General features: G+C 36.5%; 2 protein-coding genes across 2 annotated transcripts; both read right to left on the minus strand.

The window, feature by feature from the left end:
* Positions 1-320: 320 nt before the first annotated feature.
* Positions 321-2,503, minus strand: LOC121777968 (7-deoxyloganetic acid glucosyltransferase-like). The gene is made up of 2 exons (XM_042175313.1): positions 1,634-2,503; positions 321-1,427 (listed from the first exon to the last, which is right to left on the minus strand). The coding sequence occupies exons 1-2, from the start codon at positions 2,121-2,123 to the stop codon at positions 493-495; spliced, it is 1,425 nt and encodes a 474-aa protein (XP_042031247.1). The 5' UTR covers positions 2,124-2,503; the 3' UTR covers positions 321-492.
* A 4,315-nt stretch (positions 2,504-6,818) lies between these two features.
* Positions 6,819-9,109, minus strand: LOC121775996 (7-deoxyloganetic acid glucosyltransferase-like). The gene is made up of 2 exons (XM_042173116.1): positions 8,614-9,109; positions 6,819-7,883 (listed from the first exon to the last, which is right to left on the minus strand). The coding sequence occupies exons 1-2, from the start codon at positions 9,107-9,109 to the stop codon at positions 6,946-6,948; spliced, it is 1,434 nt and encodes a 477-aa protein (XP_042029050.1). The 3' UTR covers positions 6,819-6,945.
* Between the last annotated feature and the right edge of the window lie 2,657 nt (positions 9,110-11,766).

Here is an 11,766-nt window from a genome sequence, read left to right on the forward strand (position 1 = left end):
TATTTCCTTTGGATTGTTACTTGTCACATACTTATTGACAGTAGTTACTTAGCTTTTCCTGCAAACTTGTACTCCCTTCGTCCATGAAATATTGTCCAAGTTTGATTTGGCATGAGTTTTAAAAAATATGAAGAAAAGTAAGTTGAAAAAGTTAGTAGATGAGGGTCTCACATTTATATATTAGTTTAATAATAGAACGTGAGTTTAAAGAGTTAGTGGAAAGTTGAGACTATTTACCAAAAGTAGAAAAAAAGCAAAGTGTACAACTTTTTACAGACGGACGGAAATGGAAAAGCTGGACAATATTTCACAGACGGAGGGAATATAATAAACTTATTTTTCACCCACTTACTCGTGAGAAGAGGAGTCTCATTTGTTAATTTAGGAAATGGTAGCATTATTTTCTCAAATAATCAATCAAACTAAATGGCAAATGTACCATTTATGAGCAATTATAACATCAACAAACTCGAACAACAAACATCACTACCTCTATTTTATTGCTATCTTCATCGTCTTAATTTCCTCAATAAGACGATCCATATCTGCAAACGAAGAGCCACCGGGGCTCACGGCAGCCCTGGCTGATTCTGCCACCTCCTCTGCCCCCTTCAAGAACTCATCCTTCCTCGACTCCATAACCTCTCTCACCATCTTCTCCACCACAACTCTATCGCAACTATCCTTCATGTCCAAGCCAACCTTCCACACAACCTCCACGTACCTACTGTTGACTTGCTGGTCAACGAAGTACGGCCAGCAAATCATAGGCTTCCCCTCGACCATACTCTCGAGAGTCGAGTTCCACCCACTGTGCGTCAGAAACCCACCCACGGCCGGATGCGCCAGCACCTCCTCCTGCGGTGCCCACCTCACTATGCAACCTCTCTCCTCCGTCCCCCGAGCCAACTCCTGGTCAATCCCGGTCTCATCCGAATCCCCGGTTACCGAGCCAGGCCTCCGGACCCACAAGAACCTAACCCCACTATTAACCAACCCATGCCATATCTCACACATTTGGTCCCTTGTCATGACAGCAAGACTACCAATGCTGACATAGACCACAGATTTGGAGGGCTGTTTGTCCAGCCAAGAAATGCAACTCCCGTCTTCTTCCCAGATGCTGTTGGAGGTCGTGGGGCGAGCCTCCCAGCTCGCAAGCCGGGCCTTGAGGTGCGCGTGGAGGGGGCCGAGGGCGTAGATGTTGGGGCAGACGGTGCGGAGCTGTGCGAGGATCGGAGCCTCGAGGTGGTGGAATGTGTTGAAGATGACGCCCTGCGCGAGAGGGATGTGCTCGTCCTCGCGCAGGACTAGCTGGATTATCTGATCGTTGAGATCGTTAGTGCGGTAGAAGCTCGGAAGATCTCGCCGCCGGATGATGCCTTCCATGCCGGGTGCGTTGATTATCATCTCATCCAAGTTGTCATCTAACAAAAACAGAGGCCAAAACAGAGTAAAAAAACAGAGTAAAAAACAGAGTATATAGTTAAAGATAGATTGGAATCTCCATTTCAATGAGATATATAAATCAAATTACTAATCTATATAAGTAAATTAATATCTGTGTTGAAAAGAAACGTCTCTATTATCTTCGAACATAACCAAATTACCAATAAATCAAAGAAAAACACACCTTTGAAAGGAACCTCCCCTGCTTCAATGAGCTTAGGCAAGCAGAGATAAGTCCAAAGTCCACAGGGACTAACGGTGTCGAAATACAGAAGCGGAGCTCCGATCTCAGCCGCCACATCGGTGGCGAAAGTGAAGATTCCATCAGCAATCAAGCAAGTCACGGGGGTTTCCGCCGTCAGCAGCATCTCCCGGAATATCGGGACGGCGGAAGCGTCCATGGATTCTAGAAGATTCCCAATCTCAGTGCCGGTCCGAGGATTCTCCTCGGGCAGGCCATCAGGAACTGTCCGGAAGCAGAAGTCCGGATAGTTCCGGAAGCGGATGGGAACATCGGTGTGGGAGCAGAGGCGCTGATGGATGTAATCTGTGTTGAGGAATGTGACTTTGATTTTGTTGATTGAGAGAATCTCTGCTAGTTTGAGCATACAGTTGACTGGTCCTTGCAGAGGTAAGGGGAATATGAAGACATGAGCTTCTCTTTCATGTTGCATTTTTTTTTCTGGATTTGGAGAGTTTGTTTCTGCCGAGGTTTTGATGATGTGTAGTTTTTGATGATAATGTAAGGGTGTGTTTTCTTTGATGGGAATTGGTGGAATATAAGTCCTTTTTCATGCTCGGGGTAGACAGTGTGTGGTTTTAATTGGATCGCTGGTTAACCGTCGGTTCCAAGACCGGACTCTTGTAGGCCGGCCAATCGTAATTTTTCCGGGCCGGGTTCACTCCTGTTGCAAATTGAAACCGGAGGTTCCATTGTCAGGTTTTGGACCTGAAACTAAACCACCTACTTAACTGTTAGGAAGATTTACTTGAACTAAAGAAATAATAGTACTCCTATATTTTAAAAGCTATAATTATAGCATACTAATATTATTATCAGGGCCGTCCCGACAAAATCAGAGGCCATGTGCAAAAATCTAAAATGAGGCCTGGAGAGAGCAGAACGTACCTGCCCTGATGGGATGATCGTCGTCTCGTTGAACAAATTGATGCGTTTGCGCTGCTACCAATCGCAATGGCCGACGATGGCAGGCGCTGCAGAAGCGATCAACGATGGCTCTGGTGAGCTGGTCCCTGTTGCGGCGTTTGTCGATGAGGAACACCGAACACGAACAGGCGGCTCCTAGGTGTCACGGTGCTAGAAAAAGGCCTGGGCGTTGCTATACAAGAGAAATAGCTTTGTTGGGCTGAAAAAATAGGAATACATGTATATGAGCTGAAATATTTCAGAGGCCCCTGAAAATTGGGGGCCCTGTGCGGTCGCACAGGCCGCACGGGCCAAGGGACGGGCCTGATTATTATGTTTATAATTTATTGATGTTCATATCCTCGGTTTTTTAACCGAGGCTAAATTAAAGATAAAAAATTCTAGTTCTTTGAAATTTGGGCTTCTAATTGGTAATTGGTTACCAATTTAAACAAAGGCTAATATGAAAATAAAAAAATTACTTCTTTAAAATATGGGTATCTAATTGGTTGTTACGTTTGTTATAAGTCTATTTCTGCTGTAGTTCCCTAAATGATTGATTATCGTAGTTTGTTTGAAAATTTCTTTATTTCTCATATGGATTCGTGTTCGATAAAAATATCATTTGTAAGTGCATTTACCAGTGCTTCGTAATTTGAGAAGTCAACTTCTCCTATAAAATACTTCAGATATCGTTTTCATTTTGAATTGTTGTACATACTCCCTAGTTAAGAGTTGATGACATATGAGAAAAAAAATTACAAGTGGATCAAACCAAGATCCAAGTGAAGCTGGGGCTATAGCTTCGGAAATTATATTAAATTTAGTCTTTGGAGCTATCGTTTATTTGACAGCTCCATCCTAGCCTATTGCTTATTGTGAGTTTATTTTGTTCTTCGAATGTCATCTAGTGTCAACAAAAATTTAAAACTATTGCGTTGTTTCAATTTTACTTGCGAAAATCTTTTTCATCATGTTTGTTATTACGAGTTTCATTTTCTGGATTAGCTATCGTGGGCCGTTCTACTTTTGTATATGTTGGGTGTATAGTCAATTCTTTGTTAATAAATATTATTTGGATGGGATCATTTGAGGCAGTGAATGTGGTGTGTCACTATGTTGTGTTAATCTTTCTCCTTATCTTGTCATCTGTCAAAGCAATTCACTGGGCCTTATCTCAATTACACCTCCCGTATAATCCAATAATCAGATAAAACAAGTCTGGAGTCTTAAAATAATACTCTCTCCGTCTCAAGTTATTTGAGTCATATTCCTTTTTGAGTCATTTCTCTTTTAGCTAAAAACAAAACGTCTAATCACATCTACTTTATTATTTCTTTTACTTTACCTCTCTTCTTTCTCTTACTTTATTCCCTCCTCTACTTTATTTGACTCACTAAACACAACTCTCTTAAATCTCGTGATAAAAAGAAACGCCTCAAATAACGTGGGACGGATGAAGTACTTAATTGGTGGTTGTGAGGGTGGAAACAAGACATTTAAAATGTTTTTCTAAGATATAAAAAAATGGGCTTATTGTACTAAGTAAAGTATATACTATGAAGTATATATGTATGGGTTTATGCGTGTATAACTTTCCCACCTTCGTGACAAATCCAAAACTTATAAGTGAAATAAATAATTATAGTACTAACTTGGAATTCGAAGAATACAAGTATACAACTACTGAAGTCTATGGACTATCACAATTATTTATCATGTCTTCTCTCTATTAGAGCTATTAGAGCGTTTCTGTACATCTTTTCCAAATTTTCGTATAGATAATATGATAAGGGCGTAGCTTAATATGTCAAGATTCATATGAAAAAATTTTTCATAAACAAACTAAGTAGTATATAAAAAGTACATTCCCTAGAAATAAGAACTTTTGAATCGACACGAATTTTAATACAAATTTGGTAAAGTAAGAGATAGATAGAAAGAAAAGATGCGTTAGTAAAAATGAGTCCAACCTCATTAGAGAAATAAATTTTTTCTAAAACAAAAATTTCTATATTTAGGAAACGGATCAAAATGGAAACAATTTCTATTTTTAGGGAATTAAGAAAGTACTGTATAATTAGAAACTATATAATGAATACTACTTAAAAACCATATAAATGAAACTATATAATAAATTCTACTTAAAAACCATATAAATGTTAATAACCCACCCTGACCATCTAGCCCACTGGGTCAAATACATCCTCCCTCCGTTCTACAATAGTGGAGGTGTTTTTTTCAGCACGCGATTTGAAAAAAAATTGTGCTAAGTAAGTTAGGTGAAATAACATATGAAAAAGATAGAAAGATGAAGAAAAAATAAAATATCGTACAGAACGGAGGGAGTATATAACTAAGTTTTCCTTTATTATTCTATTTGAATTTTACTAATGCCCTTTCGGTCACCTAACTTTATTTTTAGTATATACTAATGCATTTAATTAAAGTGTGATGCTGCCAGACTACCTTTGATTGATTGTTTTAATATATCCTAATAGTTTTTTTTATTATTGATTCTTGATGTTTTTCCTAAGTTACATGGTCCACAGTCCACTCAATTTCTTACAACCAGTATTTTAATAATACTCTGTCCATCTTATTTAGAATAATATTTTTTTCCAACACGAGATACTGTTTATATAGCATGTTAGTCTGAAAGAAAATAAAATAAACAAAAATAAAAGTAAAAGGACTTGTATTTTATTTTAGAAATTGAACGCGATATTTCAAAAAAATAAATGGTACAGAAAAATTACTCCAATATAAGCTACCTTTTCTGATTCATGCATGATTAGAAATTTGCACAATATATTCCATATGAATATACATGTAGTGGAAAATAATTACAATGATGGTTCATATTATTTCGAATACAAAAAGGAACGAAACTTTAAATTTATTATGTGATAACATGAGAAGTGCCAAATTAATATTTCGAATCAGAACTATTGTAATTAGCTACGTAATCTTGTATCAAAAAGTCTTTCTATATATGAAGTTATTTTTTTAGAATCATATATTAAGAAGTACAGTACCTTTTTTTTTGTACAATATTTTACAGTAATATACTAATATTTATCTAGGCTAATTTATATAGACGCATACCTAAACAGAATATAATGATATTTAATACTGTCCCTCAACCTAGTGATTGCGCCAAAATCGAATATATGATCATAATTTCATACTACAATTTTGTGCTCTGTAATTTTGTTTTTATGCAATAGATTTGGTCCAGTCTGCCAAATAATTGATACTTTCTCAGAGGAAGGACAGTTTTTTGGCCTGGACTTATTATTTTTTATATTTATGATCATTTTTTATACATTTGTATTGCATCACATGTATTTTGACAACATATTAATAATGAACTCTAATTAATTAGGTGGAGCATTCATTTTTTTATTTGATTTTTGGTAAATCTGAATCGATTAAAAAATAAAGTATGAGTGAGTAGAAATCTGAACCAATTCAATATATTCAAATATTTTACTTTTTTATAATTAAATTTGAACTGTCTGAAAAATAAAAAATGTTAACAAAATTCCAAAATATAAGAAATTAGGAAATACTATCTTTCTCACTATTATTTGAACAAGTATTTTATTTAGCTAAAATTACAATTCAAAATAATTTGATTTTTTGGATTTTTGCGATTAAAAACAGAGCGTACTGTATAAAAAAAATTAGAATTTTGAAGAATAAACTTTTGAATCAATATGAACTAAATTGAATACTCCTTATGGCTACTGTCAATAGTCAATAGTAAATGTCACGAGTTTTAATGCAAAAATAATAATTATGAAAGAAAAACATTATAAATATTATTAATGGTAAATAAAACTCATTTTATTATGAAATTAAATTTACAAAATATGTAAAAATGAACGAATCATAATAAATAAAAGTCGAATATTATTGTGGACAGATAACGTATTCATTTTAATTTGATTTAGTTATTTGAGTTACAGATATTTTGTTCACAATCTAATATTCGTTTCTAATTTGTTAGATGACAAAAAGTTCTGACAGATATCATCATCAGATCAATTCCTATTTCAGATTGACAAAAAAACGTGTCAAGTTTTAATTAGCTTATTTTCATGTCGGGTACAGATAAAAGCACCCAAAATCATATTGTATAAAAAATTACAGTAACATTTTGTGTTTTTTAAATGGAGACAGAAGATAATTTAAAGATAAAAAGCAAACAACTTTATTAAGGTTAAAAAAATTAACAATAATGTTCTCAATATATTACTATAACAAATTTCAATGATTGTCATTGTCTACATGCACCTCAATCAATAGTTGATTAGTATACATAACACAACACTAATATTTTTTTATAACGGTAAAATCTTCATCATCTTAATATCCTTAATCAAACGGTCAAAATCAAGAAACGAAGACCCGCCCGGGCTCACGCTCATCTTAGCAAACTTCGCCATCTCATTGGCCCTCTCCGAGAACTCGTCCTTCCTAGACCCCATAACCTCCCTAACCATCTCCGCCACGACAACTCTGTCGCAAATATCCTTCATGTCAAGGCCCAGCCTCCAGACCTCCTCCACGTACCTACTGTTGACTTGCTGGTCCGCGTGGAACGGCCAGCAGATCATAGGTTTTCCTGCGACCACGCTTTCCAGAGTCGAGTTCCACCCAGAGTGTGTCAGGAACCCCCCGACCGAGGGGTGGGCCAGCACCTCCTCCTGCGGGGCCCACCCCACCACACACCCTCTCTCCTTTGTCCCCTGGGACAAATACAAAGGGACGATGACATCATCATCGCCGTGTTTGGGCCCGGGCCCCAACACGGATCCGGGCCGGCGGGCCCACAGGAATCTTGACCCGCTGTCGACCAATCCGTGCCAAATCTCGTACAATTGGTCTCTTGTCATGACAGCAAGACTTCCAATGCTAACATAGATGACAGATTTGGAGGGCTGTTTGTCGAGCCAAGAGATGCAGGTCTTGTCCTCTTCCCAGATGCTGTCGGAGGCGATAGAGTGTTCGCCTCCCGGCAGCCGGGATTTGAGGTGGGCGTGGAGGGGGCCGACGGCGTAGATGTTGGGGGAGATGGTGAGCATTTGGGAGAGGATCGGAGCCTCGAGGTGGTGGAATGTGTTGAAGATGAGGCCTTGAGCTAAGGGAATGTGGCTGGCTTCTTCGATGACCAGCTGTATTATCGGATCGTTCACGTCTTTGATTCGACAGAAGCTAGGTAGATCGCGCCGCCGTATCACGCCGTCGGTTCCGGCGACGACTTCGTCTAGCTCTTCATCTTTATAACGCCAAACCATTAATAAAAAAATTAGATTTCAAAAAATTAGAAAAATAAAAAACAATCGTTCAAATAAATAAATAAAACTATATTTCTGCCTAATGGTATTGATTTGCCTTTAAATGATGAAATTAAATCCGCAACCAAATTCATTTTTTGTTGTGAATTGCTCCTTAAAAAGGTATAATCACGACTAAATCTATTAAATCAGTAACAGAAAAATAGATTTAAAAATAAATAATATTTTCTGGCTAATAGTAGTTGTTTTGCCTTTTGTTGATGAAGCATAATTCACGAACAAATTCATTTTTGGTCGTGAATTGTTCGTTAAATAGGTCTATACATGACCAAATTGTGATGCGAATTGCCTTGTTAATATAGCGAATAATCCACACATAATCACGAAACAGAATTAAAAAGGTTAAGAATTATTTATCCAGTTCATTATCATAAAAATACATTATCATATTAAGTAATAATATCATCAAAAAAATATCAAGTCAAAAGATTTAACTATATACTACATATGATTCTAATTTCTAGATATTTAGTAACGGTCGCATTTATCTTTTACAATTAGTATTAGATCCCACATTTTATTAACTCTTTCACTCATATTTATTATAAAATCAATATATAATAACTACGTCTTTGGCATTTGCCACTTATATTTTATTTAAATTTCTTCATTCTAAGCCGAGACAAAGTAAGACAATTAATGAGCACGTACCTGTAAAAGGAAACTCCCCGGATTGAATGAGGTTCGGCAAAGAGAGAAGGCCCCACAAACCACACGGACTAATGGTGTCGAAATACAACAACGGCACTCCGACATCCGCCGCCACGCTGGCGCACCAGCTGAACACCCCTTCGGCGATCAGACACGTGGCGGCTGGGCTGCCGGAGCTCAAAATCTCCCGGAAAGCCGGCTGCGAGACGGCCTCCATCGCCCACAGTAGATCGAGTATCTGATCGCCTGAGCGAGGGTTGTCGTCTGGCAGGCCGTCTGGCAGGCCGTCCGGGAGCGTTTGGAAGCGGAAATTGGGGTACTTGGAGAAGTAGGCGGGGTCGGGGAGGCGGCGGTGGACGTGGTGGCTGTTGACGAAGGTGACTCGGATTCCGGCGAGGCTCAGCATCTCGGCGAGCTTGAGCATACACTTGACTGGGCCTTGGAGTGGGAGTGGGAATATCACTACATGGGGAGAGGGAGAGGTTTCTTTGCCCATTTTTTAGTTTTTTCTATGAGGCTTTGGTTTTGTGGGAATGCTCTTTTTATAGGTGGTTTTGGACAATAGTTGAGAGGTCTTTATTGTAATTTGATGAGGGTGTTTATGGAATAGTAATGTTTGGTTGTGTTTGTTAACTTAGCTTGATGTATAGTGTGTTTGCTCCTTAGAATCCGGTTCAACGCGAGAGAAGTGCAATGTGTGTTGAGGTGGTGTGATAGACAAAGTAGTTTGAATAACTTTAGTCGATTTTGAATAATGACAGAGCCAGAATTTTGATGTTGGGATACTCAAACTACAGTTAATAATTAGAAATTATTTTTTAGTATGTGTTGCTGAAAGTAACTTTTCTATGTGGCGATAATAGAGATAACTTAAAATCCAAGTTGGGATAATAGAGATAACTTTGAATTCAAGTTGGGATAAGAGATAATTAAAAACCTCAACCTTATCGAGGCAAGAGCGTTGACTATTTGCGCCGATACTTTTAGTAGTCATATATGAAAAACTAATTAGAGGATGAATGTTAGAAACTAGAGATACATACGTTGTTGAAAAACACATCGGCGTCAAAAGAGTCTACTGTCTCAAGAAAATGACAATTACACATATTCACAACTTATTATTTAAAATCTCATAATATTTTTTCAAACAAATTTCTAATAACATATGCACTTCTTTGTGATAAGAGTTCTAATAAAAATCCACCAACTTTGGGGCTTTGAGCATTGACCGCTTACCTCAATACATTCGGTAATTGTAAATACACATATATTGCATCTATGCAAATTACAAGTAGTATTAAATTATTGGGGACTCATTGCCCAAGGTTCAATTTGTAGTGAGTCTATGATTCAAAATGACATGACAATTATATTTTTTAGGAAGATGATATCGAATGATGTCATTTCTTTAGGTTTTTTACGAATTTATATTATGAAATCACAATTTTCTTTTGACCACGTTCAATCATTTCAGGCTGCAAATCATTTATATCCACTAAATTTGCCTCTCTAAAATATTTTTCTTCATCAAATAATGTACACTCGACTTATAAATAATGCCAAAATTAAGGAATACTATGATTTAATTACTCTTTCAGTTAGGGATGTCAATCGGGCCAGCCCACCGGGTTTCGGGCCAACCCTATTCGGGTTACGGGTCAATCGGGTGCGGGCTAATCGGGTTGTTATTTTTTCGAGTTATAAAAGTTCAACCTTAACCCTAAAAGCTTGGGTTTCGGGCTAGCCCATCGAGTTAATCGGGTTGCTACCGATAAAATTAACATGCGATCAATCCAATTAATAATGGTGAAAATTAGTTATATTTATAAAATGTAAAATATTTAATTATGATAATTTGAGATATATGCGTAAACTCAAACATAAACATGATCAAATACTAATATTTGAGATTTATGCAAAATAAAACATAAACATCAAGAAATTTTAAAGCATGTTTAGAAATTTAAATATATTTTTTAGTGAATTTGAAGTTTCTAATTCATTTATCTATTATTATATTAATAAAAACTTTATATATAAAATGGAAAGTTATTTTTTCAGTAATCTATATTATAAAATAATCAATGAAGTGTCGAATTAGAGTCAAACAAATAGAACAATATAAATTTTATCGGGTTTCCGGGCCAGCCCATCGGGTTTTCGGGTCTGGCCCTAACGGGTTGCGGGTTAATCGGGTGTGGGCTAATCGGGCTATAATTTTATCGGGCTGGAAATTTTCAGCCCTAACCCTATAAATTTGGCGGACTATTCAGGTCAGCCCACGGCTAAATTGACATCCCTACTTTGAGTATTCCGTTAACATTATTATTTTATAATTAATTTCGGAATCAAACTTCACTAAAAGTTAAGATTCAATATTGTGTATGTAAGCACTATAGAATTCTTACACTACATTATGATTTATGAACTGTCACATGACACACAAAATCTTTAATTTTATTTTTCACTGACTTCTTCAAGATTGATGTGTAGCAATTTTTGTTTGTTTGCTAATACTGTTTAATAATTTACTCTTGGAATATCAGGGTCCATTGGATCTAGATATGATCATCACGATTTTCAATGATGTGCCTAAAAACCAAATGTTTACCCAGGAATCAAATCTCACCATTTAATTTTCTCTTGTCTTTGTTAGCCATATACACCAAAATTCTCGTTTTAAATGTGCGGTAAAATTTTAAATTTTTCATGTCCCACGTGTAATATATTGTTGATATTTTTCAATTAAACGGTGACATTTTTTTTATGAACAGATGACCTTGTTTAACTAACATGAAGGGAAATCCACAATTTTTCGGTTATCATATCAGATATAATTTCATAATAATAATTCGAGCGATCTCGTCAAACAATTCTACATGGGAAATTGCGAACAAGTTTTAACTTCATATTTTCCCAGAAAATTTTTCCTATTCTGAATCGTATGCATCTTATTGCTAGAAATCGAAAGTATCGGCGACCAAACAAGCTCAACAATTGATTGAAAAGGCCCAAAAACGTCTTACCAACTAATCTATAATTTCATTTTGCCAAACTTATCACCAACTAATCTATATTTTCATCTTGCCAAACGCTATGTTACATTGTCATTTATTGCATAGAACTATTGAAGATACGAGATCTAGGGCTCGC

The sequence above is a fragment of the Salvia splendens genome, chromosome 18 (genome assembly GCF_004379255.2).
Source record: "Salvia splendens isolate huo1 chromosome 18, SspV2, whole genome shotgun sequence".
NCBI classification, from domain to species: Eukaryota; Viridiplantae; Streptophyta; class Magnoliopsida; order Lamiales; family Lamiaceae; genus Salvia; species Salvia splendens.

Excerpts from the sequence above, each read along its gene's own strand:
- LOC121775996 (XM_042173116.1), bottom strand. The coding sequence starts at position 9,109 with ATGGGCAAAGAAACCTCTCCCTCTCCCCATGTAGTGATATTCCCACTC. Across the intron at positions 7,884-8,613 it reads CGGGGAGTTTCCTTTTACAG|ATGAAGAGCTAGACGAAGTC; the intron begins GTACGTGCTCAT and ends GGCGTTATAAAG.
- LOC121777968 (XM_042175313.1), bottom strand. The coding sequence starts at position 2,123 with ATGCAACATGAAAGAGAAGCTCATGTCTTCATATTCCCCTTACCTCTG. Across the intron at positions 1,428-1,633 it reads AGGGGAGGTTCCTTTCAAAG|ATGACAACTTGGATGAGATG; the intron begins GTGTGTTTTTCT and ends TGTTTTTGTTAG.